This window comes from Symphalangus syndactylus, chromosome 1 (assembly GCF_028878055.3).
Source record: "Symphalangus syndactylus isolate Jambi chromosome 1, NHGRI_mSymSyn1-v2.1_pri, whole genome shotgun sequence".
Taxonomy (NCBI): domain Eukaryota; kingdom Metazoa; phylum Chordata; class Mammalia; order Primates; family Hylobatidae; genus Symphalangus; species Symphalangus syndactylus.
In genome coordinates, this window is record NC_072423.2 from 90,285,043 (window position 1) to 90,312,842 (window position 27,800).

The 27,800-nt window shown below is 55.7% G+C and overlaps 3 protein-coding genes across 10 annotated transcripts in view; 2 read left to right on the forward strand and 1 right to left on the reverse strand.

Moving 5' to 3' along the window:
• The window catches only part of MYRF (myelin regulatory factor), a 36,310-nt gene extending 18,134 nt beyond the window's left edge, over positions 1 to 18,176 (forward strand). Inside the window, exons 6-27 of one of the 8 annotated variants that reach the window (XM_055283479.2) lie at positions 884 to 1,134; positions 1,213 to 1,336; positions 3,363 to 3,558; positions 5,493 to 5,569; positions 5,739 to 5,849; positions 6,203 to 6,293; positions 6,680 to 6,880; positions 7,155 to 7,266; positions 7,816 to 7,925; positions 8,689 to 8,849; positions 8,924 to 8,996; positions 9,254 to 9,342; positions 9,634 to 9,702; positions 10,126 to 10,206; positions 10,371 to 10,459; positions 10,553 to 10,744; positions 10,988 to 11,239; positions 12,887 to 12,989; positions 13,223 to 13,297; positions 13,652 to 13,757; positions 15,494 to 15,568; positions 15,757 to 18,176. In XM_055283479.2, coding sequence (XP_055139454.1) covers positions 884 to 1,134; positions 1,213 to 1,336; positions 3,363 to 3,558; positions 5,493 to 5,569; positions 5,739 to 5,849; positions 6,203 to 6,293; positions 6,680 to 6,880; positions 7,155 to 7,266; positions 7,816 to 7,925; positions 8,689 to 8,849; positions 8,924 to 8,996; positions 9,254 to 9,342; positions 9,634 to 9,702; positions 10,126 to 10,206; positions 10,371 to 10,459; positions 10,553 to 10,744; positions 10,988 to 11,239; positions 12,887 to 12,989; positions 13,223 to 13,297; positions 13,652 to 13,757; positions 15,494 to 15,568; positions 15,757 to 15,837 — 2,719 coding nt within the window. In that variant the 3' untranslated portion in view covers positions 15,838 to 18,176. The remainder of the gene's footprint in view (positions 1 to 883; positions 1,135 to 1,212; positions 1,337 to 3,362; positions 3,559 to 5,492; positions 5,570 to 5,738; positions 5,850 to 6,202; positions 6,294 to 6,679; positions 6,881 to 7,154; positions 7,267 to 7,815; positions 7,926 to 8,688; positions 8,850 to 8,923; positions 8,997 to 9,253; positions 9,343 to 9,633; positions 9,703 to 10,125; positions 10,207 to 10,370; positions 10,460 to 10,552; positions 10,745 to 10,987; positions 11,240 to 12,886; positions 12,990 to 13,222; positions 13,298 to 13,651; positions 13,758 to 15,493; positions 15,569 to 15,756) is intronic. The other 7 variants (XM_055283654.2, XM_055283562.2, XM_055283748.2 and 4 more) reach the window with 7 other exon arrangements.
• A 612-nt stretch (positions 18,177 to 18,788) lies between these two features.
• Positions 18,789 to 22,346, reverse strand: TMEM258 (transmembrane protein 258). The gene is made up of 4 exons (XM_055284712.1): positions 22,201 to 22,346; positions 20,150 to 20,259; positions 19,445 to 19,581; positions 18,789 to 18,896 (listed from the first exon to the last, which is right to left on the reverse strand). The coding sequence occupies exons 1-3, from the start codon at positions 22,201 to 22,203 to the stop codon at positions 19,455 to 19,457; spliced, it is 240 nt and encodes a 79-aa protein (XP_055140687.1). The 5' UTR covers positions 22,204 to 22,346; the 3' UTR covers positions 18,789 to 18,896; positions 19,445 to 19,454.
• FEN1 (flap structure-specific endonuclease 1) lies at positions 21,757 to 26,883 on the forward strand. The gene is made up of 2 exons (XM_055284551.2): positions 21,757 to 22,673; positions 24,987 to 26,883. The coding sequence occupies exon 2, from the start codon at positions 25,008 to 25,010 to the stop codon at positions 26,148 to 26,150; it is 1,143 nt and encodes a 380-aa protein (XP_055140526.1). The 5' UTR covers positions 21,757 to 22,673; positions 24,987 to 25,007; the 3' UTR covers positions 26,151 to 26,883.
• Positions 26,884 to 27,800: the final 917 nt, after the last annotated feature.

The following is a 27,800-nucleotide window of genomic DNA, read 5'->3' on the forward strand; positions in this document are numbered from 1 at the left end:
CAGAAGGCTCTGCAGGGCAGATGGGGGTCAACATATTTACACATGTTTACCCAGCAATACCTTGAGGGGTTTACAGCCATGGCTAATTGCTCACAACTACCTTATCTGGTGGGCACAGGTATAGGTAAACTGAGGTTCTGATGGGGGAAATGTCCCGCCCAGATCATGAGCCAGGGGCAGAGCCAGGACTGGGCCTGGGGCTGTGCTCTTACCCAGACCCCAGTGATTTTGCAGCTGTGTCATGGAACCCTCAGGTTTCTGAGGAGTCTTCTTCCTAGACCCAAGCCCCCCACTCTGACTCAACCTGCAGGATTGTCTTTTCATCTGTTTTACATGTGGAGATTCCATGAAAGGTTTAGTTCACAGGAAGGTTCTGCTGTCAAAACATTTTGTAAACCAGAAGGGGAAGGAGTGCTGTGCAGTCCCCTTTAAACTCCCCACCCCAGGAAGCTCCCCTTCCCTGGTTTTTGTGGCCAAAGCCATCTGTGGCTTGTTTCTGATCACAGGGCCTGCTCTCCATAGAGCCCCCACTATAAAGGGTGACCTTGAGTGTGACACTGCAGGCAGGGACAAACTCATTCATTCCTCAAGCGATTGCTGTGATTCTGTGAGCCAGCCATGTTGCTGGGCATGGTGGAGACACCAAGTCAGGTGTGGCTCCTGTCCACAGTCTGGGGGAAGCGAAGAGTGATGGAAGCAGAAAATGACAGCATGAAGCAATGGGGATTAGGAGGAGGCAAAGCCTGAGGGCTTCCTGCAGGAGGTGTCCTCTGGGCGGGGCATATCCTGGCCCAAACAGGCTAGAGAGGGGAGAGAGGTGGATATCCAGTGGGAAGGGCCCAGGGAGAGCCAGCCCCCACGGCGCACACTGCTGTTTCCCCAGGCTCCCCACACATCCCTCCAAGAAGAGGAAGCACTCTGAATCCCCCCCCAGCACGCTCAATGCCCAGATGCTGAATGGAATGATCAAACAGGAGCCCGGGACGGTGACAGCCCTGCCTCTGCACCCCACTCGAGCCCCATCGCCACCCTGGCCTCCCCAGGGTCCGCTCTCCCCGGGCCCTGGTTCCTTGCCTCTCAGCATTGCCCGTGTCCAGACACCGCCTTGGCACCCGCCAGGTGCCCCCTCCCCAGGTACATGGCCGGCCAACTCTTCAAGATGGGGTGTGGGACCCAAGGTGCAGGGCCCACATGGGCGTTCCCTCCCTCCAGGCCTCCTGCAGGACAGTGACAGCCTCAGTGGCTCCTACCTGGACCCCAACTACCAGTCCATCAAGTGGCAGCCCCATCAGCAGAACAAGTGGGCGACCCTGTACGATGCTAACTACAAGGAGCTGTGAGTGCCCTACGACATTCCCCACTACTCCAGGCCACCCCATCTTGGGATGCTCCAGCCCAGGACCCCATCAAGGTCCTAGAGCAGGGCCTGGGAGCACTCATTTCACAGAAGAGCAAACAGGCTCAAGGAAGACCCAAGACTGGCACTCAGGGCTCCTGACTCCTAGGCCAGCCCCAGGCCTCCCTGAGAAGGTGATGACTGCCAGGGAGGGGCAGCTGGGAACCAAGTCAGGGAGAAGTGGGCAGATGGGTGTTCCCCCCCGCCCCCGCCCCCCGGCTCCTCCTTCCCCACCTCCTCCCCCTGCATTCCAGGAAGGTAGCGGAAGCTGAGCCCAAGCTGGGCCCTCCCGACAGCCCCCTCCCTAGAGGGAGGAAGGAGGGGCTGGGGAGGATCAGGTCAGAGGCTGCCTGAGAATTCCTAGTGCCCCCTCAACACCCAGATGGCTCCATCTTTCCAGGCCCCAGGCCAGGAGCCGTGTGCGGACCACTCCCCTGGCTCCCTGAGAAGGCCAGTGGGCGGGTGACAGGGTAACTGTGGATATTGCCAGGCCTGGGCCAGTGGATTAGACCAGCTGCATGGAGTTGGGTGCTCCAGGCTTTGGGGGAATTCTTAGCCAGCAGCCCCAGGGCTGGGGGCATCTGGCTGCTGGGGTGTCTGAAGGGTCCCATGAAGTCCTGCCAGGTGGGGGTGCAGTTGTATGGCACTCCAGCCTCTCTGGCATGGGGAGGAAACCCCCTACTCTTACTCCCATACTCTTTGGGCCACCCTTACCACCCCAGGCCCCAAGGCCAGGAAGCTTGGCAGCTGCAGCCCCGGAAGTGGCCCAGGCACTTCCTGGGTGCTTTGCTAGGTCAGGCAGGTGGGTGGGGCTCCGGGAGGGAAGAGGAGGTGAGCCCAGGCCTTTGGCAACACTGGCCAGGCCCAGAGACCTCTTCCCACAAGTTTGGAAGCATTTTTCCTGCCCAGCTTCCTCCAGGCCAGCACTGGGCACTCCTGTGACCACTCTTGTGCCTGGGGACCTGAGTGAGGGTGTGCTAAGGCACAGGCCAACAGTTGCTCTTTTTTTTTTTTTTTTTTTTTTGAGGCAGGGTCTTGCTCTGTTGCCCAGGCTGGAGTGCAATGGCGTAATCTCAGCTCACTGCAACCTCTGCCTCCTGGGTTCAAGCGATTCTCCTGCCTCAGCCTCCTAAGTAGCTGGGACTACAGGTGGCTGATTTTTGTATTTTCAGTAGAGGCAGGGTTTCACCATGTTGGCCAGGCTGGTCTTAAACTCTTGACCTCGTGATCTGCCTGCCTCGGCCTCCCAAAGTGCTGGGATTACAGGCGTGAGCCACCGCTCCTGGCCCAGTTGCTCTTTTTACTGTCAACTAGAGGTGTCCCAAAGGGGCCGAACATGGGACACTGAACCCAGCAACAGATGGGCAAACTGAGGCTGAGTCTGAGGGAGAGTCCAGGAGTGCCCCTTCCCTCCCCGGGCAGACAGAGGGAGTAGGAATGAGGAGGGAGTGGGAATGAGGGCATCTGGGGGCTTGAGCAAGCCGGTGGGCAGGGGCTGGGTCTGCAGCAGAGCAGGCGCCTGGTTCCACCGTTTCCAGGGCAACTAGCTGTCAGGCTCTGTGAGGCTCTGCAGACACAGTCCCTCTCGGGTGAGTGAGGGGGCTTCAGGCAGCCTTCTGGGAAGGAGCCAAGTGTGGGGAGGGCAGTCAAGCCCTCCCCTGCTCAGGATTTCCCTCCCGCCTGGTGGGCCTCAGGGTCTGGCCCTGCTTCCCCCATCACCAGGGCAGGGCGGTGGCCTAAGGCATGGGGTAGAGGAGAGAATGTTGTCTGAGGAGTTTGCAGCCCTGTACTAGAATCCTCTCCGGGACTCAGTTTCCATTTCTCAGGAGTGGGGGCAGCCGCATTGGTAGTTTGAGGATGCAGGGGTGTGGGGTGGGAAATGGTTTTGGAACCCAGCAGGTGGGAGGAACCGATGTTCCAGGCCCGGCTCTGGGGCCTCAGGGGAGTGCCCTCACCCGTCCCCCAGGCCCATGCTCACCTACCGCGTGGACGCGGACAAGGGCTTCAACTTTTCGGTGGGCGATGACGCCTTTGTGTGCCAGAAGAAGAACCACTTCCAGGTGACGGTGTACATCGGCATGCTGGGCGAGCCCAAGTATGTCAAGACGCCCGAGGGTCTCAAGCCTCTCGACTGCTTCTATCTGAAGCTGCACGGAGTGAAGGCAAGTTGGGGGCTTGGCAAGTAAGGGAGGGCAGGAGGGCCCTTTGGGGGGCATTGAAAGATCCCAGAAAAAGCAAGGGTTGGCTGGGTGCTGTGGCTCTCGCCTGTAATCCCAGCACTTTGGGAGTCGGGCAGATCACTTGAGGTCAGGAGTTCAAGACCAGCCTGGCCAACATGGTGAAACCCTATCTCTACTAAAAATACAAAAATTAGCCAGGCGTGGTGGTACGGGCCTGTAGTCTCAGCTACTTGGGAGGCTGAGGCAGGCAGGAAAATCCTTTGAACCTGGGAGGTGGAGGTTGTAGGGGGCTGAGATCACACCACTGCACTCCAGCCTGGCAACAGAGCGAGACTTCATCTCAAAAAAAAAAAAAAAAAAAAAAGCAAGCATATGTGTGCGTGTGTGTGTATGTGTGTGTAAACTAGATTCCACCCTGCCACTGCCACCCCGCCCTCCCGCCTTTTCTCCCTGTGCCTGCCCCTCAGCCTGCCTCCCCCTCGCCCTGCGCCTGCCTCCCCCTCGCCCTGCGCCTGCCTCCCTCTTGTTGGGCTCCTCAACCTGCCTCCCTGCCTCCCTTTCGCCCTGTGCCTGCCCCTTAAACGTTAGACTCCTCAGCCTGCTTCCCTCTCGTTGGGCACCTTACCCTGCCTCCCTGCCTCCTTGCTCCCTGCCTCCCTCTTGCCCCGTTTCCTGCTGCAGCCTGTGATTCCCAAGTCTGCAACCCCAGTCAAGACCCATCTCCTGAGCCCTCTACCAGGTGCCTCAGCTCCAGGTCCCAAACTAAACTCCCTGCACACTTGCCTCCCACCCTGGGCTCCCCTCTCAGGGAATGGGGCACAGGGCCTTGGTTACCTGAGCCACAAATCTGGGTCAGGGCCCTCTTTCCCCAACCTCATCATGCATCTGGCCTTGCTATTGCCCTGGAAGATCCCTCTACCGAGTCCGGTCCTCGACTCTTTCCTGTCCCTCCCCTGGTCTGGGTTACCTCCCTTCCTTGTGGAATGTCCACGGCAGCTGGGACCCCCAACTCCTGCCCCACTTGAGACTCGGGGCCACGGCACTCCCTATCCTTCCAAGGCCCCCAGTGTCCTCCCAGCAAAGCCCTGGCTTCCAAACTGCGCCACGGGGGCCTTGGGGGCCCTGCCCTCCGCTCCAGCTCTGCCACTTGTGGTACCCCAAACCTCTTGTGCCCATTGCAGCCCCTGCCCTCCACCCTGCGGCTCCCTTTGCCTTGGATGCCCTTCCCAACACCCATCCCTCCTCTCCAGGCAGACTACATGCTGGTCCCCTCCCCAGGGGCCCCTCCTCTGAGGCCCATTGGGAGACACCACAGCACAACCCCAGTAGTGGCTGATTTTGAGTCTATGAGCTCCCTGGGGGCATGGCTGGGTCTGTCGGCTTCGGTGTCATGAGTGAGCCAGGCATGGTACCTTGGCATGGCTCTGCCAGTGCACGTGGAGGAGTAGAGGAGACGTGGGTATGGAGAGGATCTGGGGAGTGAGTGGGCCTGGGTGCAAGTGGATGGGCTTGGAGGCTGCTGTGAGGTGTGTGGGTATGGATGTGAGGGAGGGTGGGGCTGTGAGTGTGTGTGTGTGTGTCTGTGTGTACGTGCATACATGCAGAGGTGGGGGGAGCGTGTGGGTGTGGAATGGGGGTGTGGGTGTTTGGGGAGTGGCTGTGCATGCGTAGCTGTGCAGAAGTTGGGGGAGTGGTATGCTGTGAGGGGGTGAGGAGGGTGTGGGTGTGAAGTAGGGTGTGGGGGGGTGTAACCATGCAGAAGGCATCTGAGCTTGTGGGAATCTCGGCTGAGGACTGGGTGCTGCCCTGTTTCCTGGTGAGCTCTAGCTGGGCCAGGCCTGGCTGAGAGGGGGCAGGAGGGCAGGACCCGCTGGGTAGCCCCGTCCCGAGGTGCCACTGGCTTCACTCCCCAACAGCTGGAGGCCCTGAACCAGTCCATTAACATCGAACAGTCCCAGTCAGACCGGAGCAAGCGGCCCTTCAACCCGGTCACGTGAGTGTCTGACCCTGTTGGGGGTGGTACCTAGAAGGGTCCACGCTAAATCTGGCTTGGGAATGGAGGGGCCAGGGAGGTACCCAGGGTGTCCGCCTCGCCTACATCGCTGGCGTGGCTCTTGCAGCCTCCCTCCCTGCCCCCTGAGCACTCTGCCTCTCCTCTGCAGGGTCAGTCTGCCCCCTGAGCAGGTCACGAAGGTGACTGTGGGGCGGCTGCACTTCAGCGAGACCACCGCTAACAACATGCGTAAGAAGGGCAAGCCCAACCCCGACCAGAGGTGAGCAGGTGGGGGCCCTGCTCCGGAACCCCTCCATTTCTGAGGCAGGAAGACACCGCCGTGTGTGGCACACCAGGCACAGAGTCCTACAGGCTGAGCCATTTCACAGATGAGAGACCTGAGATTTAGAGCCCTTCATTGACTTAAGGATGGGAAGAGCAGAAGCCTGGCTTCTGGGTTGAGAAACAGCCCTGGCTTCTTGCTGTGGGCCCTGGGGAATTTCTGCCCCCTGGTGGAGGCTCGGGTTCCTCCTCTGTAGGATGGGGTGAGATGAACATGCATCTGGCCAGGGAAAGGGTGGCCCTGGGGAGGGGGCAGGCCCTGGGTACTTCTGAGACCCCTGTGTGTCCCAGGTACTTCATGCTGGTGGTGGCCCTCCAGGCTCATGCACAGAACCAGAACTACACGCTGGCCGCCCAGATCTCAGAGCGCATCATCGTGCGGGTGAGGGCCACCTCCTCCCAGGGCATAGACAGCCCTCCCCAGGACTGGGAGAAACAGCAAGCAGAAGTACCCGGGTACTGAGAGTCAGGAGTGGGCATGCTCATCCTGCTAGGCACTGGCTGTGTGGCCTTGGGCAAGGCTCCCGCCCTCTCTGGGCTGCAGAGTCTCCACAGTAAAGCAGGGAGGTGGACAAAGACCTGGTAGCTTCTGGGATCCCACAAGTGACAAAAAGTTGTCACAATGGGAGGGACAGTTCAAGTTGGGCTTGGTGCACTGAGAAACCCTGGCTGGAAGGGGAGGGGCTGCTGTGGAGTTTCCCCTGCTCCCAGGGCCCTGCAGGTCCCCTCCCTATCCCCCAGGACTGATCCAGCCCCAACTCCCGGTAGGCCTCCAACCCAGGCCAGTTCGAGAGCGACAGCGATGTGTTGTGGCAGCGAGCACAGGTGCCCGACACCGTCTTCCACCACGGCCGCGTGGGCATCAACACAGACCGGCCGGATGAGGCGCTGGTTGTGCACGGGAATGTCAAGGTCATGGGCTCGCTTATGCACCCCTCCGACCTGCGCGCCAAAGAACACGTGCAGGAGGTGGGGATAGGGCTGTGGGGGCCGGGTGGGGCCAGAGGCTGGAGCGGGCCACGGGGGCGGGGCTCCTGGGGAGGGGGCGTGACCACGCGGAAAGGCGGGGCTGCCGGGGAAGGAAGGGAGGGAGGCTGGCCTCGAATCCCGATCTAACGACTCCAGTAGTGGGGTCTCCTCTCCACACTGCAGCCTCCAGGTTGCCGCCCTCCTGGGCTCCGGGGCCTGCTCCGGGACGGCCGCAGGAGGGGAGGGGTTCATTCCCGGGCCTGGCTTCCCGCAGGTGGACACCACCGAGCAATTGAAGAGGATCTCGCGCATGCGGCTGGTGCACTACAGATACAAGCCCGAGTTCGCCGCCAGCGCGGGCATCGAGGCCACCGCGCCAGAGACGGGTAGGGACCGGGCTGGTGCGGACTGGGATCCGGAAACCCAGAAACCTCGGGCCTCAGTGACCTCGCCCCCTGTCACCTGGAAATCCTACTCCCAGAAACCCCTCCTCTTGACTCCCGGAACTGCGCCCCTGGGAATCATGCCTTCTAGAAGTCCTGCCCCTCAGACCTTGGAAAATCGCACCTCTCCAGGTCCCCGGAACCTCACCCCATTGTCAGTGGAAATCCGAGAATCGCGGCCCAGGGACCCTCGCCCTTTGCGCTAGATGAATCCTACCTTTAACCTGCCAGAATACTACCCGCTCCCCCTGGGATCCTTACCCCCAGGAATCCGCCCCACCCCAGCCCAGGAACCTTACACCTGAGCCCTGGAATTGCAATCCGGTGAACACTGGTTTGTGGGATCCCCCTGCTCCAGGGCTCCTTGGAATCCAAATCTCTGGGTTCCAGAACTTCACCCTCTCCAATCCTGCTCCCACCGTACATTACAGAGCTGTGAGCAGCCCTTTACCACCCCCCCCAACCCATCTTTGGCTTATCCCCTGCCCCCAGGTGTCATCGCTCAGGAGGTGAAGGAGATCTTGCCTGAGGCTGTGAAAGACACCGGCGACATGGTCTTTGCCAATGGGAAAACCATAGAGAACTTCCTGGTGGTGAACAAGGTCTGTGGGTGGGGGAATGGGAGGGAGCCCAGAGGCAAGGGGAGCTAGCTGGGGGACACTCATCACCTCCATAGATACTGGGGGGCACTGCAGAGCAGAGGCAGGAACACCCTCGGCTCTCATGCTGCCTCCAGAGCGCCCTCTGCACCCCATAGGGAAGGGGTGAGTGTTCAAGGAGATGAGTGGGTAGGGATTTGGCCCCTGGAGCCTGTGTGATCAAGGGCAAGAGAAACCCTGCGGAGGGCCATGGCCTTCCACCCCCAGTAAAATGAGGGCGGTAATAGAACTGCAAAGACATCCTTGTATGGTTACCTCCAGGCTGAAATACGTGGTTTATTGTGAGGACGACGTTTGTCACTTAACCTGTCCTGAGTCTGGGCACCAAGGAGGCATGTAATAGGTCTCCACCCCAGCTGAATAGTAAAGTGCTGACATCTGAGACACCAGTCATCCGAGGGGGCAGATCCCAGGGCTGCAGCCTTCAGGCTTAGAAGAGAGCTCTGGCAGGGAGTGGGGAGGGCCATTCAGGCAGGTGGGACAGCCCAGGTGAAGGTGCAGAGGTAGAGGTGGTGCTTGGAGACAGGCACAGGAGCTGTGGGAGCCGAGGCTGGATTGGAGGGGCCCGCCCAGGTAGGGAGGCTTTGAGGGCCTCCCAGTGGCCAAGGACAGTGGCCACCCCTCCTGCCCCCGATGTCTGGCAGCCTGGGGCTCCCGGGGCTGACTGGGCCCTCTGTGTTGGCCCATGGCCCATGGCCCATGGCAGGAGCGCATCTTCATGGAGAATGTGGGGGCCGTGAAGGAGCTGTGCAAGCTGACAGACAACCTGGAGACGCGCATTGATGAGCTGGAGCGCTGGAGCCACAAGCTGGCCAAGCTGCGGCGGCTCGACAGCCTCAAGTCCACTGGCAGCTCGGGCGCCTTCAGGTAGGGGTGCGGGGTGGGGGAAGGTGAGACCCTTCTTCCCAGGGACACCCCTGATCCTGGCCCTCTTGCTGCAGCCATGCAGGGAGCCAGTTCAGCCGGGCGGGCAGCGTCCCCCACAAGAAGAGGCCCCCCAAGGTGGCCAGCAAGGTAAGGGTGAGCAGGGATGGCAGGCCCCCTTGTGGCCTCCCTTTCCAGCTTGCAGTTCTCCAGCCTCACTGCTTCTGGTGCTTCCCTCTCCTTGTGACTCTGTAGCCCTCCCAGCCCCGTTTCTCTTTCTTCTCCCTTTGCCCCTTGGGGAAATGGGGCACCCCCTTAACCGCCCCCCCCCTACCTCCAGCAGAGCCCACTGGGGGCAGCCTCAGCCTGGCCCTCTTTGCATTTGCACTTTTCCTCTTGGTCCTCAGTCATCGTCTGTGGTTCCGGACCAGGCCTGCATCAGCCAGCGCTTCCTGCAGGGAACCATCATTGCCCTGGTGGTGGTCATGGCCTTCAGGTGACTTGTCCCCTGGGCTCTCAGGGTGGCTGACTAGGGGAGTGGAGCTGCCCAGTGGAGTCAGCTGCCCATGGGCTCAGGCCTGGGGGAAGAGGAGGATGTAGCTTGGGAGATCAGGCAGCTGAGGTCTCGGTGAGGTGGGCCTTTCCGCCTCTTCCCCTCTGGGGTGACCCATTTTGCAGGCATCACCTGGGAGCCCAGCCTCAGGAGCAAGGACCACAGCCTTGTCCTAGAGAGAGGGCACTGGATGGTGGCTCCAGCTCTAACGGTCACCTTTTTCTGTGGCTCCAGCGTGGTGTCCATGTCCACACTGTACGTGCTGAGCCTGCGCACAGAGGAGGACCTGGTAGACACTGATGGGTAGGTTCCTGGAGGCCAAGCCAAGCCGCCAGGCCAGGTGGGGCTTTGGTGGGCAGTCCCAGGTCAGAGAGCCATGGGACCGTCTTCTCTAAAGGAGTTCATCCTTAGCCTCTCAGCCTGCTGGGGTGCTGTGGGGGTCCAGGGAAGGCCTCCTTGGAGGGTGGGCAGCCTTTCCCAGTCCCTGCTGACGCCGATGTTTCTGTCTGGCCTGTTTAGTGCCCCTCCAGGTAGCTGGGCCTGCGAGTCAGGGCTGTCTGAGGGGCTGGGGTTGGAACATGGGGTAGGGGGAAGGAGGGCCAGGGCAGGGCCTTGGGCTCTGTGAGCCCACAGTCACCCCCAGCTCCTGGGGCCACCTCTGACTGTGTCTTCTCTTCTCTCTTCCCCTTTGCCTGTCTCACCCTTTGCCTCTTTGCTGCCCCTTAGCTCTTTTGCCGTGTCCACTTCCTGTCTCCTGGCCCTGCTCCGGCCCCAGCCCCCTGGGGGGAGTGAGGCCTTGTGCCCATGGTACGTGCTGACCAGCGCCCCTCTCCTCTGGCTCCTGCTGCCCCTCTTCCTGCCTCCCTCCCCTCCCTCTCTGCCTCTTCCTGCCCTCCTTCCTCTCCAGGACTGTCAGGCCCTCTCCCCTCAAGCTCTCCCAGCCCCTCTGAGCTCAGCCCATCCTTCCCCAGCAGGTCCAGCCAGAGCTTTGGGACCACACAGCTCCGACAGTCCCCCATGACCACTGGGCTACCAGGCATACAGCCCTCTTTGCTGCTGGGTGCGTGTCTGGGCAGGTCTGAGGTGGGACAGGGAGGTTGCTATGTTCTGTCTTTGGGGCTCCTCCGGCTCATACAGCCTCTGGCCTCCTCAGTGACCACCAGCCTTACCAGCTCGGCCCCAGGTTCTGCTGTCCGCACCTTGGACCTGTGTTCCAGCCACCCCTGCCCTGTCATCTGCTGTTCCTCACCCACCACCAACCCTACCACTGGTCCTAGTCTTGGCCCCAGCTTTAACCCTGGCCATGTTCTCAGCCCAAGTCCCAGCCCCAGCACCAACCGCTCAGGTAAGGCTTTCTCTGGGCTGGGGCTTGGGGCGGGGGCTACCTGAGTAGAGAGAAAGGCCCAAATACTCATTGGTGGGAGGGTCTCCCGGAGCCTAGAACGAGGCTCTGGACAATGACTGGGAAGTTCCCCTGAGAGGACCAAGAGACACATGGGGTTCACTCAGTCTTGTGGGGCCCTAGAGACAGCTGGACAGGAAGCAGCCAGCTCCCCACTTCTCAGCCTGTCCCTGGTTCTATCCACAGGCCCCAGCCAGATGGCCCTTCTGCCAGTCACCAACATCAGAGCCAAGTCCTGGGGTCTTTCAGTCAATGGCATTGGCCACTCCAAGCATCACAAGAGTCTGGAGCCTCTCGCCAGCCCTGCAGTCCCCTTCCCTGGGGGGCAGGGCAAAGCCAAGAACAGTCCCAGCCTTGGTTTCCATGGCCGGGCCCGCCGAGGGGCCCCCCAGTCCAGCTTGGGCCCTGCTCAGCCCGCCTGGGCCCAGGGCCAGTCAGGTACTTGCCGCACCCCTGACACTACCCAGCCCGGCCTGGCAAGGCTCACTGGCCAGGGCCAACCTCAGCCCAGTCATGTGACTGTCTGGGTTCAAACTTGTCAGTCAATAGACGTTTGCTGAGCACAGAATAAGGATCAGGAATCAGGCCTGCAGCCTTACATAGATCGTCTCATTTAGTCCTCACAGCACTCCTGCAAGAAAGGAATTGTTGTTCCTATTGTTCAGCTGAAGAAATGGGATGGAGACTAAGGTGAAGTGACCTGCCCAGGGTTATACAGCCCCTCCGAGGCAGGGCTTGTATTTGATCCCGAGCCTGGCTCCTCCTTCACCATGCTAGCACCGGGAGGGTGTTATACCGGGTCTCCGCTACTGTTTCCCAAACCTTGGATCTTTGGTTTTAACAAAGCTACATAATCTTTTATTGCAGTTTTCAAACTGGGTTCCTCTGAGGTACCCTGGGGGCTGCCCTGGGGGTTGAAGGGGAGGCTGGGAGGCTTCCTGGCTTCAACCAGGCAGCTCTGCTCTCACCAACTTTCATTTAATGGGTTTTGTGGCTTCAAGAAAAAGAAAGCCTGGAAAATGTGGCTTACAGAGATGGAAATTCAATGTGATGGGGGAACCCCATGGGGGAGATGTTTGCCAGGCACCCGCTTACTGAGCTGCCTGCCACTCTGTGGCTGGCTCTGTACAGGGGACTGGGGATGATGAAGACAGACATGCCCCTGTCCCCAAAGACCTCACAGAGATGAAAACACAGCAGTGTGATGAGGCTCTGAGGGGACATGCAGGTAGCTTTGGGACTGGGGAGGACACTTAATCTGGATGAAGGTGGGGAGGATCAGGGAAAACCTCTCTGGAGTTGGTGACATTTGAGCTGACCTTTGGAATTTGCCCAGAAGGGATGTGGGAAGGGCACCTTCCATCTCGTCTGTATCTGATACCTGTCCTGACCACACAGGGTGTCCTGGATCCTGTTGGGGTCCTTGGGTCCCTGGGTCATGCCTCAGCTGAAAAGGTACCAGGTCCAGCAAATGTTCAGCGGCCCCGGCTTCCCCCTTCCTGGGTGGATAGTCAGGAAGCAGCAAGACTGTATGTGAACTAGATGAGCAAGAAGGCCTGTCTCCCCCATCTGGCTTGTCACACTTCAGTCCCACCTCTACCCAGCCAGCCAGCCTGCAGTCGGTTTGTTCAGGGAGGCTGCAAGGAGCAGCGTGCTGGTAGCGGTGTAATCATCGGCTTTGGGGCAGAGGGGGGCCTGATTTGTGTGATGCTGTCAACACTGCTGATTTCAAGCTACCAGTGTAACTGATGTTTCTGAACCCAGAACTGGGAGAGATGCCCGCAGTCAGGAAGAAAGGCTTCGAGCCGGCTCCTACACACCTGGCAAGGGATGTGAAGACCCATCCCTACTTCTGGGTGTTCCAGTTCTTTTGAGGAGGCAGACATCAGGCTCACGGGAACTGGGTAGTCCTAGGGCTGCTGAGGAAAGGGTGTAGTGTGATTCTGGCCATTGTGGAGGTCTGGAAAAAAATAACCTGGAACTTATTCATACTAAGGTGTCAGTGACTGCCCCAAGTCTGGCAAGGAAAGACTTGCCTGCTCCTCATTTGTGTCCTGCCTTGTCATCTTACTCCTGCCCCAACAGCCTCTCTCCTTGCAGAGCCAGTGCCCTCCCTGACCTCCATCCAGGTGCTGGAGAATTCGATGCCCATCACCTCCCAGTACTGTGCTCCAGGGGATGCCTGCAGGTGAGCTGGGCTCCCTCCCCTCACCCAGGGAGGTCCTCAGGTGACATGAGCCCAGGTGGTACAGATCGCCCAGAACTTGCCCTCTCAGGGAGGAGCCTCCCCCATAAGGCAGGGCAGCCCCTTTCCAGGCCTCTGTGGGGCTCCAGTAGATTGGGGGCTGAGGAGTCCATGGGGGAGGTTGGGTGGTGGTGGCAGTGTGCCCTCAGGCTAAGGTGCCAGTTTTGCCCCTGCAGGCCTGGGAACTTCACCTACCACATCCCTGTCAGCAGTGGCACCCCACTGCACCTCAGCCTGACTCTGCAGATGAAGTGAGTGCTGGCGTGGGGAAGTGGGAGGCAGGAGGGGAGCCAGGGAGAATCTCCCGCAGGGCCTCAGAACAGCCAAGTCTGAGGACAGCCGGAGAGTCTCTGGTATTTCCTACACGGTGGGATGAGTGCTGACTTCATTGCCTACTTCGTGGTTAACTGGCTAAATGACCTGGCCTCATGGGCTGAGGACCACATGGGATGGTCGATGGGAAAGGTTTTGTTCGAGGGCCCTGGTTATTGTGCGGTGTTTCAGGCTGGGTGGAGATTCAGAGGTGTGTGGCAGGCTGGCTGGGAGGGGGCTGGGGTTGAGGGACTTCAGAACCTCATTTCTCTGCTAACTGGGCCTGTCTACAGCTCCTCCTCCCCCGTGTCTGTGGTGCTGTGCAGCCTGAGGTCAAAGGAGGAGCCATGTGAGGAGGGGAGCCTTCCACAGAGTCTCCACACCCACCAGGACACACAGGTAGGTGGGACTGGGAAGCTGTGGGCTGGCCAGGCCCGAGCTGCTTCTCTCCTGGCACAACTGGGCCCCCAAATGGGCAAGGAGCAGAAGCTGGGAGTTAGAGTGAAGCCATCTCCACAAGTGACACTCTGGGGCCTGGGCCTCTGTGTCCCAGGGAGGGGCATGCGTGTTTGTTCATTCCACTCTGCTGAGCATCTCCTGGCCCTGCCGTGCTGGAGACCTGGGGAAGAAAGCAGATCACAGGCACTAATGTGGATGAGTGCAGTGATGGAAACAGGCATCAATGATGGAAACATTCCAATGATGGAAACAGGCAGGTGTCTGGGAGCCCAAGGCGGGGAGGGCTGTGGCTCACTGGAGGTGTCTGCAGAAGCAGGAAGGAGCCGACCTCATGCTCAGGTTGGGGAAGTGGCACAGCTAGATGTGCAGCATTAGAGGGCCCCTCAGGTTCCATGTTTGACCACCTCTTCTGGAAGAACTGGATGGCGAGCTCCTCCCTGGCCAGGTAACCGGAAGTTATGACTGTCCCTGGGGCCTATGGACCCCCAGTTTCTCCTTGAGCCTAAGAGGCCATGGGAGAAGACTCTCAGGACAAATGAAGGGAAGTAATGATTATTTTTTCTCGCCTATTCATGTGTTTACTCAGAAAATATTGATTGGGTCCCCATCTGTCCCAGGCCGTGCCGGGACACAGCTGCAGGGGAGAGAGGTGGAGTAGACACAGGTTTTGACTTCCAAGAACGTACTCTATAGTGAGGGAGAAAAGATGTGCAGAAAGCACCTGCAACAGAGGTGGGGGTGCTTCTGAGGGAGGCCCGAGCCCTGTGGCCCTGCAGAAGAGACAGTGTCCGAGAGAGAGGAAGAGCCCAGCTAGACATGCAGCAGACATGGTGCTCGGGCCTGCAACCACATAACAGACGCACAGCCAAAGCCTCAGGTAGATGGGCAAGCTGCCTGCGGCCAGGCTGCATGCCACCCTGTGAGGGAGACAGCCAGACAGACTTGGGTTTGAATCCCAGCTGTGTGATTTTGCCACAAGGTGTGATTTTTAGAAAGTGGCTCAGTTTCCTCATCCAGAAGATGGGGCTAGTAGCAACACTGTGTCACTGGATTGTACTGAGGATGGGGCTAATGAAATACTTTGATGTGCCCAGAGCATAGTGGGTGAGGGAACCCAGCACAACAGGACTGGGAAGGAGGCAGGGGCCAGGTGGAGGTGGCTGTGGACCTGCCAGTCCCGGGCACGATCTGCATGGAGTAGCTGCCATTGCTCCTTCTGCCAAAGCAGAACATGCTCCTTCCCATCTCTTCAAAGTTCTCTGCTTTTTTCCTTCATAAAACTCCCCGGCCGGGCGCGGTGGCTCACGCTTGTAATCCCAGCACTTTGGGAGGCCGAGGCAGGCGGATCACGAGGTCAGGAGATCGAGACCACGGTGAAACCCCGTCTCTACTAAAAATACAAAAAAAATCAGCCGGGCGTGGTGGCGGGCGCCTGTAGTCCCAGCTACTCGGAGAGGCTGAGGCAGGAGAATGGCGTGAGCCCGGGAGGCGGAGCTTGCAGTGAGCCGAGATTGCGCCACTGCACTCCAGCCTGGGCGGCAGAGCGAGACTCCGCCTCAAAAAAAAAAAAAAAAAAAAACTCCCCACAGACCCCAGGACTGCGATGGCCGTGGTGAGAGATGCTGGTTGGGATAAGGGCAGCAGTCTGTCCTGACCCCTCTCTCCCTTCTCTCCAGGGCACCTCTCACCAGTGGCCAATAACCATCCTGTCCTTCCGCGAATTCACCTACCACTTCCGGGTGGCACTGCTGGTGAGCAGGGGCATCCCACCTACCCCGAAGGTCTGGGCACCCCTGTCTGCGATGTGGGGCTTGAGGCATGGGGGGTTTGCACAGTATGTGGTAGGGCTGGGGGCACAGTGTCAAGCAATGTCAGCAGGGAGTGCCGTCTGCCCCGCACCCCCAGAGCCGCCTCACCTTCCCACTGCCCTTCCACCCAGGGTCAGGCCAACTGCAGTTCGGAGGCTCTCGTCCAGCCAGCCACAGACTACTACTTCCACTTCTACCGCCTGTGTGACTGAGCTGCCCTCCTGAGGCAGCACCACACCAAGGACCAGGGGTGCCCAGGCACCCCCCAACACTGGATGCAATGGTGTTACACTGGAGCCCGCTGCAGGCCAGCTCTGCTGTTCACTGGCCCTACCCGAGACTGGTGAAACTGGAAGTCTTCACACTGGAGTTGCTGTTCCAGCTGGTCGCCCCTCACGGCACAGAGGGAACCTGAGAGCCAGAGACTTCCTGGGCCTTCCTGCCTGCCACCCCCTAGGGGCCAGGACAGGACCAGTTTACCTCTTTCCAGATATGGTGGTTGGAGGGCTGGTTCAGGTGCCCTGGAGGGAAGGGGAAGCCTGTGGCCCTGATTTGTTCAGAGCCCACTCTCCCCTGCCTCCCCCTTTGAGACTGGAGCCAACCCTCTTGGAGAGAGGACCTGCCCACCTTTGAGATCAGCAGGGGGCTTGGATCCAGCCCTAAGAGACTTGGGTGGACCCCCATGAGTCAATGGAGGGCAGACGGCTCTCCCCCTTAAAGCTGTTCCCTGGGGGACGGCTTGGTAGTGGACTTTCTGGGGTTTGCCTGTTACACCAGACTCGGACTTCTAAGCTTTAAGTGTGACCCAGGAAGTTTCTTCTCCCTAGGAGGGCTTGGCTCCCAAGAAGTCCCAGGGCAGCCGAGGCCAGCCCTGGATGGGTTGGAGAAACTGACTTTGTGCCTTAAGTCTACTCAGTGCCTGGTGAAGCCACTCTCAGCCCTTCACAGGCCTGAACCAGTAGGGGCCAGTGGGCCAGGTAAGCCCTAGAGCCTTGAACCAGGAATATCCAGGAAGAGGAAAGCCCCCAGATGGTGTTGCAGCTTCACTGCCTGCATTCCTGGGAGCGTCTGGAGCTCACAGTAATCGGTGACCACATCATTCTCTCTGAGCAGAGGAGCAGGAATCCCTCAAGCAGCAGCTTGGTCTTGGCTGGTGGGCAGATGCAAATAGCTTTTGCTGTTATTAATGAAGTAATTACTAAATGCACTTAAACCAGGGCAGGAAGGAGTGGAAGGATGGAGCTAGAAAGCTCAGAGTGGGCCAGAGCAGGGGTGTGACACTTGCAAAGACAGGGCTCTGACTCTGATCCCTTCCAGGGAGCCTCAGACACCCATCCCACTCCCGACCACCAAGACCCTGGGTTAGGGAAGTTGTATCTTAAGTGCCACCTTCAAGTTTCTTAGTGGCGCCTGGTGCATTCTGAGGCTACATCCAGGCTCATGGAAGGAGTATGGTATTCATTTAGCCATGTCTGCCATGGGTCCAGAAATGGGAAAGGGAATTGCTGTCCTTGCCCTGTGGTATGCTGCCACCTCTTTGGGAAGCAGGCCTTGCCCGTCCCACCGCTCATTCTCAGCTTTGAATGGGAGGCCTTTCTATAGTGGAGCTGAATCCTTGAAGCCTATGAACTGCAGGCCCCCTTTTGCCATTGATCTCAAAGCACTTGTCCTCAGGATAGGGGAACAACAGGGGGATGCAGGAATAGCAGGGACAGCTTCCTCCCAGCCCCCTCCCCAATTTGGTTCTGCTGACATAGGAATTTTACGATTCCCATACCATGCATGGGCTGAGCCTTCCTTAGGATGACTTTGTTCTCCCTCCCACTGGGGAAATCCTCCCTATGCCTTAAAACTGCCGAGCCCCGCTCCATGTAATAGGATTCCTGGGCTTCCTCAATGGGGGTTCATGTTCTTGGACTGTGGCCCCTCAGTCCTTAACTGGAAAGTGACCTTCCACTGCCCCCTGGAGCCCCAACCCCGTTAGCAGCTGGCTGTTTCCATGCCTGGGGAGGGGTTCCTCAGTGTAAGAGTTGGGGCCAGGCTGGGGCTCCAAGCTGCTTGAGGGGGTCAACCTTGGACCAAAGTTGCCTTAAGCCTGTGGTAAAAGGGCTTCAGGGAAGGTAAGTGGGCCACCTGTTGGAAGCTGCCAGCTGCCCGGCTGGCAACGGTGTGAGTGTCTTGGCCCCGTCCCTGCCCTGGGGTCCAGCAGGTCATCCCTCCCTTCTTCTCTCTCCTTTGGCGTTTGTTCCTGTAGCCACTGGGCTAATCTCCCCCTAGCTTCAAGCTGTACATAGGGCCTCCCAGTGCAAATCCTCCTGCCCATACCGTGCCCCCTTAGAAGCCTGCGTGTGCATAGAGCGCCCCCTACCTCCCAGTTAACTCCCAGTTGTTCTCCCGGAGCTTGGTATTTATCGTGTGCCAACTCTGACTCTGAGGTGGGCAGTGAGGGAAGCAGCCCCGGGCCTGCTTGCTTCCTGTCCCCGAAATGTTCTTTTCTTCTGAAGTAAATATACATATATAAATAAATGTATAAATACTGCTTTGTATCTGAGCTTGCCTCCTTGTCTCTTCTTGGGATTGGTCTGGTGGGAGAAGAGTCACCCATAAGGCTAGGGCCAATTGGAATTCAAAGTTCTTCCTGAGAAGCCTGGAATCTCTGAGCTCCTGAACCAGAGGGCCAAATGGATGCTTCATATCCCTTATCCTCTTAGCTTCATACTGGGGCTAGGGGTGGACTCATCAGCCCCTCCCATGGCCACACCTTCCCCTCCCACGCACCTGCTGCTGCCCACCTGCATTAAAAGTAGCCACCGAGGGGAAAAGCCTTCTTAGGGGGACAAGCTGAGCCTGGTGAGGATGCCCCAGCACAGAGAAGGGTGACTATGTTTACAGCAGGGACTGGTCTAGGGCAGAATGGACCGATGTGGGTTCCTAGAGAAGTCTGTCCTAGAAACAATAGAAAAGGGTAGGCCCAGACCCTATCCACAGGTAAGCCTTAAATTCCAATGACAAAACACCGATGCCACACAAATCTCATCCCCCTTAAGTAGATCAGCAGCAGGAACTGTGAAAGGCAGATGAGAAATGGGAAAGGGAAGAGATTGGGGAAGCAATGTAGGTCCCAGCACCCCACCACCCCCACAGAATGGGCCCCAGACAGGACTGCCATACATCTGCATTTATTATGGGCAGCAGGTGGGACACTTCCAGCAACAGTAAAAAAAAAGTAATTTACAAAAGCAGAGGTTCAGTGAAGCCATCTGGTTGTTACCTAAAAGAGGAGAGGGGTATCAAAATGAGACCAATGGCCCTTCTTTCCTCCTTCTCTCCCTGCACCCCTGTGCTCCTGGGGCAAGGGCTATCGAGCATACACCTCTGAGGATGAGCCACCAGAGCTGATTCCTAGTGGCCTGTTTGGTGGATTGTCTGCAGCAGGTTTTAAGCCCTGGATCTTGACCCCCTTTCAGCCAGCTGACTTCCCAGCAGCCTCTCCAAGTCACTGGGGTCTGACTTCTAAGAATGTACATGTACAACCATGGGATGCCTGCGTCCACACTTCTATGTGGTACATCCCAAAGGCAGATCGAGGCCTTGGGCCATGTGAGCTCAGAACTGACAAAGTCACATTTGGCTCAAATCCATATGAGGGGCAGAAAGAGGCACAAATGTCTAGTGTCCCTACCCATTCCACTGAGTCTGTCTCCATCAACCAAGGGGTCATGCTGGTAAGAGCTTTAAGGACCCTGCTGACCTGACTCTGGGAGGCTTCCCTGGGCTATGCCTTGGAGGCTCATGCATCCATCCCATTGCAGCTCTTACCCTTGGGTGCTCACACGTAGATGCCGACCCAGAGCAGCAGGAAGAGGACTCCAAAGCCCATGAAGAGTGAGGCTACCAAGGAGATGAGGAGCTCTTTATAGATATCACGAGTGTACTTGGTAGAGGTGACCTCGTAACTGGGCACAGCAGTTAAGGCAAAGCGAAGGGGTGGACTGTGGAGTGCAGACAGCCCAGCCCACGGCACTCTGAGGAGAAAAGTATTGGCTCAATGCCTTCTGGGAGGCCTATCTGGCTCAGAGCAGCCAGGCAGAGGGGCCTAAGAGATGCCTTGGACTCTGGTGCTCCACTGCCATGAAGAAAATGAGACCCAGAGGAGTTAGGTCACTTGCCCCAGGTCACACAGCTCATGAGGGCGGGAGCTGGGACTAGCCCTCAGACCTCCCGACACCTGAGTGCACCCTTCCTTATACCACCTTTCCAACTGTAGCACCCCTATTCCCCGCCTCCACTCCAGCCAGGCCCCCTGCTCACTGTCCTGGAAATCCAAAGAACAAACTGAGCTCACCTGAACTTGGGAAATAAGGCCATAAACTTCCCCTGGGCATCACCAGCCCTCCTCTCCTCACCTTCTCTCAGCCCCAATCCAGTGTACGAAACTGGCGGGGTCCATGTACCTAGTGTGGTTTCTCCCTGAGCTTCCCACATCACTAATGCTGGTACTGTGGCTGCTCAGTGAAAGGATACACGAAGAACCAGGCGGTGAAGAACATGCCGATGGCCAGAAGCACCACGGTCAGATGGGGGAAGACAGCTGGGTTCACTGGGCTGGTATATCTGCTCATGGCCTCGAGCTCCTAGAGGAGGGCAAGAGATCAGAGCTATCAAAGAATCCCATGATTTCAGCCTGGAGAGAACATGGGATTATCAAGGAGCCTGTGCTGCTGTGAAACAGAGGCTGATTTTAGCCCAGAAATGTAGCTGCAGATCAATGGTCCTTAGCATTTTCTGAGGCCAATGATCTGACCACTATGAAAATGTGACTAAAGGTACGAACTCTCTGCCTGAGAAAAACCACATACAAGAAAAAGTTTGCCTACAATTTCCGGAGCTTTGTGGACCAGTATCTATAGACACCAAGCTGAGAACCCCTACTATAAGTCACTGACTGGTGGTACCCAGACCTCATCTTTTTTTTTTTTGACGGAGTCTCATTTTTTGGATGGCATCTCCGTCGCCCAGGCTGGAGGGCAGTGGCACGATCTTGGCTCACTGCGACCTCTGCCGCCCGGGTTCTAGAGATTCTCATACCTCAGTCTCTCGAGTAGCTGGGACTATAGGATTACAGGTGCGCACCACCACATCTAATTTTTGTATTTTTAGTAGAGATGGGGTTTTGCCATGTTGGCCAGGATGGTCTCGAATTCCTGACCTCAGGTGATCTGCCTGCCTCGGCCTCCCAAAGTACTGAGATTACAGGTGTGAGTCACCGTGCCCAGCCTCAATTTTTTTTTTTTTCAGACAGAGTCTCGATCTATCACCCAGGCTGGAGTGCCTGGAGTGCAGTGGTGCAAACTCGGCTCACTGCAAGCTCCGCCTTCTGGGTTCAAGTGATTCTCCTGCCTCAGCCTCCCGAGCAGCTGGGATTACAGGCGTGAACCACCATGCCCGGCTAATTTTTTGTATTTTTAGTAGAGACAGGGTTTCACCTTGCTGGCCAGGCTGGTCTTGAACTTCTGACCTCCTGATCCGCCCGCCTCGGCCTCCCAAAGTGCTGGGATTACAGACGTGAGCCACCGTGCCTGGCCCTCAATTTCTAATTCAGTATTTTCTCACTACCTGTGCTATTATGGAATCTTGTGAGCTACGGTCAAGACATTCAAGTTCTGGTTCTACTGAGTAATCTGAGTCTGAGTAAAGTGATTGTAATATCTATTTCACAGGACTGAAAAATAAGAAAGATGATGAATCAAAGCATCTAGTGCCTGGCAGGGAGTATTTCGCTCAATAGGTATTTGCTTCCTTCCTAAGGTTGTAGGGAAAATGATGAGATAATGCCTTTTATGAAAGAGGGCTGTAAACGTAAAGATCTGTACAAATGTTAACTTCATTGTCACCCGTCAGCCAATGCTTCTAAAATCCAGAACATAACAACTCTAGAGAAGTAAACTGCCCCCATTGTTCTGAGACACTGGAATTCAATTCAGTAAACAATCACGGCCCCCTTCCCCCAAAATGATAAAGACAATCACTGCCATTTATTGAGCTTCCAATTACAGGCCCTCTGTTTGGCACTGGGAATACAAAGATGAATAGACATCATCCCAGAGCTAGATGCGCGTCAGACGGTGGTCACTAGGAGGGGTGGCCGAAAACAAAGAAGTCCAGGAACGTGGCCAGAGATCTGTACAGAGGCTGTGGGCGCTCCTAGGAGTCTGGCCAAGTGCCTGAGAGTTGGAAGTGCTTCACCAAGAAACATCTGCCCAGGGCATTGTAGGATGGGCACGGGTTCGCCAGAACTTTCCAGATAAAGATAACACACCACCGGTAACAGAGATATACAAACTGGAAGGTATTCAAAATTCGCCCCACGCCTCTCACCCTTAGAAATCGCGAGCTCAGAAATCTAAGGAGTTCATGGCAAGGGGCTTCCCCCTTCCCCACCCTTCAGCCCAGGCCGGAGGTTCCAGGAGCGTCTAGCCGTCTGGATCTCCGGCGTCTGAGGAGAGAAGCGCGGTGTGGGTCAGACCCCAACGGGTCCTCGCATCCCCGTCTGGAACTCCCCTCAACCCTCTCACCATTTTGCCCCGCGCAGGCTAATCCGCCGCTCCGCCACCGGAAGAACACGTCGGCAGAAGCAGGCGCCTAGCACAACCGGAAAAGGAAGTGGCTCCGGCGCAAGTGGCATTGAGGGACTTGTAGTCCTGCGATTTCGGGTGTAGCGGGAGCAGGGGCCTGCGGGGACCTGGTGCGGGTGGAGTGGGGACAAGCGGTGGAGAAGGGTACGCCAGGGTCGCTGAGAGACTCTGTTCTCCCTGGAGGGACTGCTTGCCCTGAGAGCAGCTGTCTGAGGAGACGCAGCCTGCACTACACTCCCCAAGAGGCTGTGCGTGGCGAGCAGGTCACGTGACGGGAGCGCGGGCTTTGGAAGGCGGCTGAACGTCAGGCGACCCGCAGCTGAGCTGAGAAGGGAGCGCGGGTTTAGGACCGCCTGCCCGGGGCAACCCCGAAGCAAGCGTTAGCCGCCGAGGCCTCGTGTCCCAAAGGCCAGGTGAGACCCCATGGGAAGCGCCTCCGGGAGCGACGGGGTCCGCTTGGCGCTGGGGGCCGTGGGGAGCCGGGGTCTGGAGTGCGCGGGATTCGCAGTCAAGCGGTAGCGCCACTTTTCCCCCTGTGAGCCTTGGGCCAATCGCGTAAACTGCGAGCCTCTCTTTCCTCCATTGTAGAAAAGCGGTAATAAGTTCCACCTTATGGGGTCGTGTTGTATTTTTCCTAAGACCTTGGACGAGAAACATTTCTGACACTTGAGTTGTTTAGGCCTCTTTCCTGCCTACCTGTCTGTGGGACGCCGTGAGGGGATCAAGGGCTACATGGCCTGGTCCTCAGTCCACACTCCAGCAGCGCGGCCGGCTTGAGGCAAGAGCCGAAGGGTCACAGGCCTGGACAGGGGACATTAGAGGTTTCCGTCTGTTGTCTCAGTTAACCCTGGCAACAACCCTGAGAGACAGGCATGGTAATCGTTCTTTTGTAGACGAGAAAATAAACCTCAGTGGCTTGGTAATGTCACACGGATGGTAAATGCCGCGCCTAGATTCAAGGCCAGAGCTTTTGCCGCTGCAATTCACGGGGGAATTATTCATATTAATCAAATGAATAATTCATTGTCAATTAAGTATTAATTGATTAATAATCCAGGGATTGACCTGGAAGGACGCGTGAGAGGATGGCGAGAGGAGGGCACAGCTAAGGAAAAGTGGGAAAAGGCGGGCCTTATTCCAGCTTTCTGTTGAGATCCCAGAATGTAAGGTTAGGTTGGGAACCAGAACATGAAAGATTGTGATGCCATGCTGAAGTGTTTGGACCGAATTAGAAGGAAGAATTGAACAGTCATTGATGCTCTAGAAAGAACCCTGTGAAGAAAGAGTGGGAACAATGAAAAGGCCTGATGGAGTCTTCCGTTTCTTCTTTCTCTTTTCTTTTGTCTTCTTTTCTTTTCTTGACAGGGTCTTGCTTTGTTGCCCAGGCTGGAGTGTGGTGGCACAATCATAGCTCACTGCAGCCTGGAACTCCTGGGCTCATGTGATCCTCCCACCACGGCCTCCCAAAGTGCTGGGATTACTGGCCAGAGCCTCTGTGCCTGGCCCCAGTAGAATATTTCTTGGAGTATTGGACACATACCAACAGTGGGTACAAGATGAGTTTTTTATTTTTTTGTTTTTTTGAGACAGAGTCTCACTCTCTTGCTAGTCTGGAGTGCAGTGGCACAATCTCGGCTCACTGCATTCTCTGCCTCCTGGGTTCAAGCGATTCTCCTGCCTCAGCCTCCCAAGTAGCTGGGACTACAGGTGCGTGCCACCACACCCAGCTAATTTTTTTTTTTTTTTGTATTTTTAGTAGAGATGGTTTCACTGTGTTGGCCAGGATGGCAAGATGATTTTAAATTGCACCCCCTAAAAATCCTTTTTAAGTTGTACATTTAACACATATTAAAATGTAACTAATAGAACACAAATATTATTGCTTATGAGTTTTCCAGTTTAGTTTTTTAAAAAAAATTCTAAGTGAATGAAAGTGCAGGTTTTAGTTGGAAGTAGCAAATATCGTGAGGGTGATTTGGGAAACACTGCTATCTGGGAAACACTGAACTCTAAAGTGCAATACTCTTTTGAGCCCAGTGACTACAGCATGCCAGACCCCTAAATCAGGACCTGGGGAGGAGCCTTGGAGTTAACATTTTCAGACTGAGTGGTGGAGAGAAAACTCAAAGGGAAAGACTTGAAACTCTAGCAACATTATAATAAAAGTAGAAACTCTTATGTGCTGAGGCGATGATGAAGAGAGTTTAAAGAAGCTTGTGAGAAAGCCACATCACCTCCATTCAGATATGTTTGCAATCCTTTTTCAAGGCTGCCTTATTAGTCAGGGTTCTCCAGAGACTCAAAACAAATCAGATCTGTTTGTTTAGCTGGTGTATTTGCCTGTCTTTCAGGTCTGCCATTACGGTCCCTGGACTCCTCAAGCCCGGCCAAGCACCCTGGCCTTCTGTGGTCCTTGATGGAGACCTATGTTGCAGGGTTTTTTGTATAATAAATAATGCTGCTACCTTAGAATATCAACAATATTTTATTTCTCTAAGCACCTGGTTCAATTTCTGGTACTCGTTGAGCCTTACTATTGAGTACATTCTCCTGCTAGACTGAGTTTTTTGAGAATGGGGAACTTGTTCATCTTTTTATCTTTAGCAGTGCTGACTTGGTGTCCTTTTTGTTGTGTGGAATTTAGTTGAAGGCATGAAGTTGGTGAGATAACACCAGTTATAACCTTTCTCCTTTCCTCTGTCTCTGACTTGCCTTTCTTTTTTTAGTCATCCCTCCTCTGTGTTGCCATGGGAATTCAAGGCCTGGCCAAACTAATTGCTGATGTGGCCCCCAGTGCCATCCGGGAGAATGACATCAAGAGCTACTTTGGCCGTAAGGTGGCCATTGATGCCTCTATGAGCATTTATCAGTTCCTGATTGCTGTTCGCCAGGGTGGGGATGTGCTGCAGAATGAGGAGGGTGAGACCACCAGCCACCTGATGGGCATGTTCTACCGCACCATTCGCATGATGGAGAACGGCATCAAGCCCGTGTATGTCTTTGATGGCAAGCCGCCACAGCTCAAGTCAGGCGAGCTGGCCAAACGCAGTGAGCGGCGGGCTGAGGCAGAGAAGCAGCTGCAGCAGGCTCAGGCTGCTGGGGCCGAGCAGGAGGTGGAAAAATTCACTAAGCGGCTGGTGAAGGTCACTAAGCAGCACAACGATGAGTGCAAACATCTGCTGAGCCTCATGGGCATCCCTTATCTTGATGCACCCAGCGAGGCAGAGGCCAGCTGTGCTGCCCTGGTGAAGGCTGGCAAAGTCTATGCTGCGGCTACCGAGGACATGGACTGCCTCACCTTCGGCAGCCCTGTGCTAATGCGACACCTGACTGCCAGTGAAGCCAAAAAGCTGCCAATCCAGGAATTCCACCTGAGCCGGATTCTGCAGGAGCTGGGCCTGAACCAGGAACAGTTTGTGGATCTGTGCATCCTGCTAGGCAGTGACTACTGTGAGAGTATCCGGGGTATTGGGCCCAAGCGGGCTGTGGACCTCATCCAGAAACACAAGAGCATCGAGGAGATTGTGCGGCGACTTGACCCCAACAAGTACCCTGTGCCAGAAAATTGGCTCCACAAGGAGGCTCACCACCTCTTCTTGGAACCTGAGGTGCTGGACCCAGAGTCTGTGGAGCTGAAGTGGAGCGAGCCAAATGAAGAAGAGCTGGTCAAGTTCATGTGTGGTGAAAAGCAGTTCTCTGAGGAGCGAATCCGCAGTGGGGTCAAGAGGCTGAGTAAGAGCCGCCAAGGCAGCACCCAGGGCCGCCTGGATGATTTCTTCAAGGTGACTGGCTCACTCTCTTCAGCTAAGCGCAAGGAGCCAGAACCCAAGGGATCCACTAAGAAGAAGGCAAAGACTGGGGTAGCAGGGAAGTTTAAAAGGGGAAAATAAATGTGTTTCCCCATTATACCTCCTTGACCCCAGAATATTTGCCCTCTTGTACCCTTAAGAGCTACAGCTAGAGAAACCTTCACGGGGTGGAGAGAGGATTCTAAGGCTTTTCTAGCGTGACCATTTTCAGTAGTGCTAGTCCCTTTTTTACTTGATCTTAATGGCAAGAAGGCCACAGAGGTACTTTTCCTTTTTTAGCTCAGGAAAATATGTCAGGCTCAAACCACTTCTCAGGCAGTTTAATGGACACTAAGTCCATTGTTACATGAAAGTGATAGATAGCAACAAGTTTTGGAGAAGAGAGAGGGAGATAAAAGGGGGAGACAAAAGATGTACAGAAATGATTTCCTGGCTGGCCAACTGGTGGCCAGTGGGAGGTGATGGTGGACCTAGACTGTGCTTTTCTGTCTTGTTCAGCCTTGACCCACCTTGAGAGAGAGCCATCAGGAAGGCGCATCTTAGCAGATGGGAGGAACTGCTGAGAGAAGATAGGCAGAGAGCTGGAGCCCCTGGAGTTGACTGTGTCAGTGTTTGTAACTGATTACTGGCTGTGTCTTGGGTGGGCAGAAACTTGAACTTGCTATGTAATTTGTGTCTAGTTATTCAGAGGAGTAAGATGGTGATGTTCATCTGGCAATCAGCTGAGTTGAGACTTTGGAATAAGACACTGGTTTTCATGCGCTGTTTTTGTTATAAAGTTATGAAGAAAAAGTCAATAAAATTTTAAAAGTAACCAAAATGTCATGTTCTTTGAGAACATTTGAAAATATCCCAAGTGACCATGGCTCAAAATAGTTTTCCTTTTCACTTTCAACATGCTATAATTGCACTCGATTAACAATGGGTGGTTTGAGAGTGGCCACAAGATGGCACCATGCTCCATAAAATGGCCATGGCAGCTAGATGGAACTTCAGCCATTAGGAGGATGCTTTGTTTATTTTATCTTGCTGGGAGAGGAGTTTTAATATGTTGAATAGATTTCTGGTCTCACTCCATGTGAGATCAAAGGAGTGCCTTTAAGAAAGCCTCACAATTTAGATCAACTACCTCATAACATCCAAGCATTTACTTTGCCACTACTTGTAAACTGAAAGCTGCCATTCAGAAACCATTTTCTTGTTCCTTTTGTAACCTAAAATCCAAGATATTGTTTCCCATAGAGATGGCATGTTTTTGAACTTTGAAAGTTTTATAATCCTGATAAAGCTTGGCCCATTTGAATGTCCGATGTTTTGGCATTCCTGTCAGGGCCATTTGAAGTTAACAGGGACACTTATGTAACTGTCCGAAATTTAAGCTGGCAATATCTTGACAGATTAAACAGGTAGGGAGCCTGAAGACCAGTAGTTTTCAAGTCTTTTAATGGAGAAACCTATTCTTCAAGTGTAATCTTATGTGAAATTTTAGGATATACAAGTTCCTCTGGTTGAAGTTGGAATGGGATAAAGTTTGCCCAGCAACGGCCTCATAACTTTTTGAAAACTCTGATGTTGACAAAAAGTTCTATCCCAAGGGCAGGTAACTTTTGAAACTGATTTTCCCAGATTATACCAAGCCACACAACTTATTTGAGCTCTATTTTCTGATTCAGGTAGATTGCTTCTAAATCTGCAGTAATGGTGATAGGAACTAAAGACGGTAAGATTTTT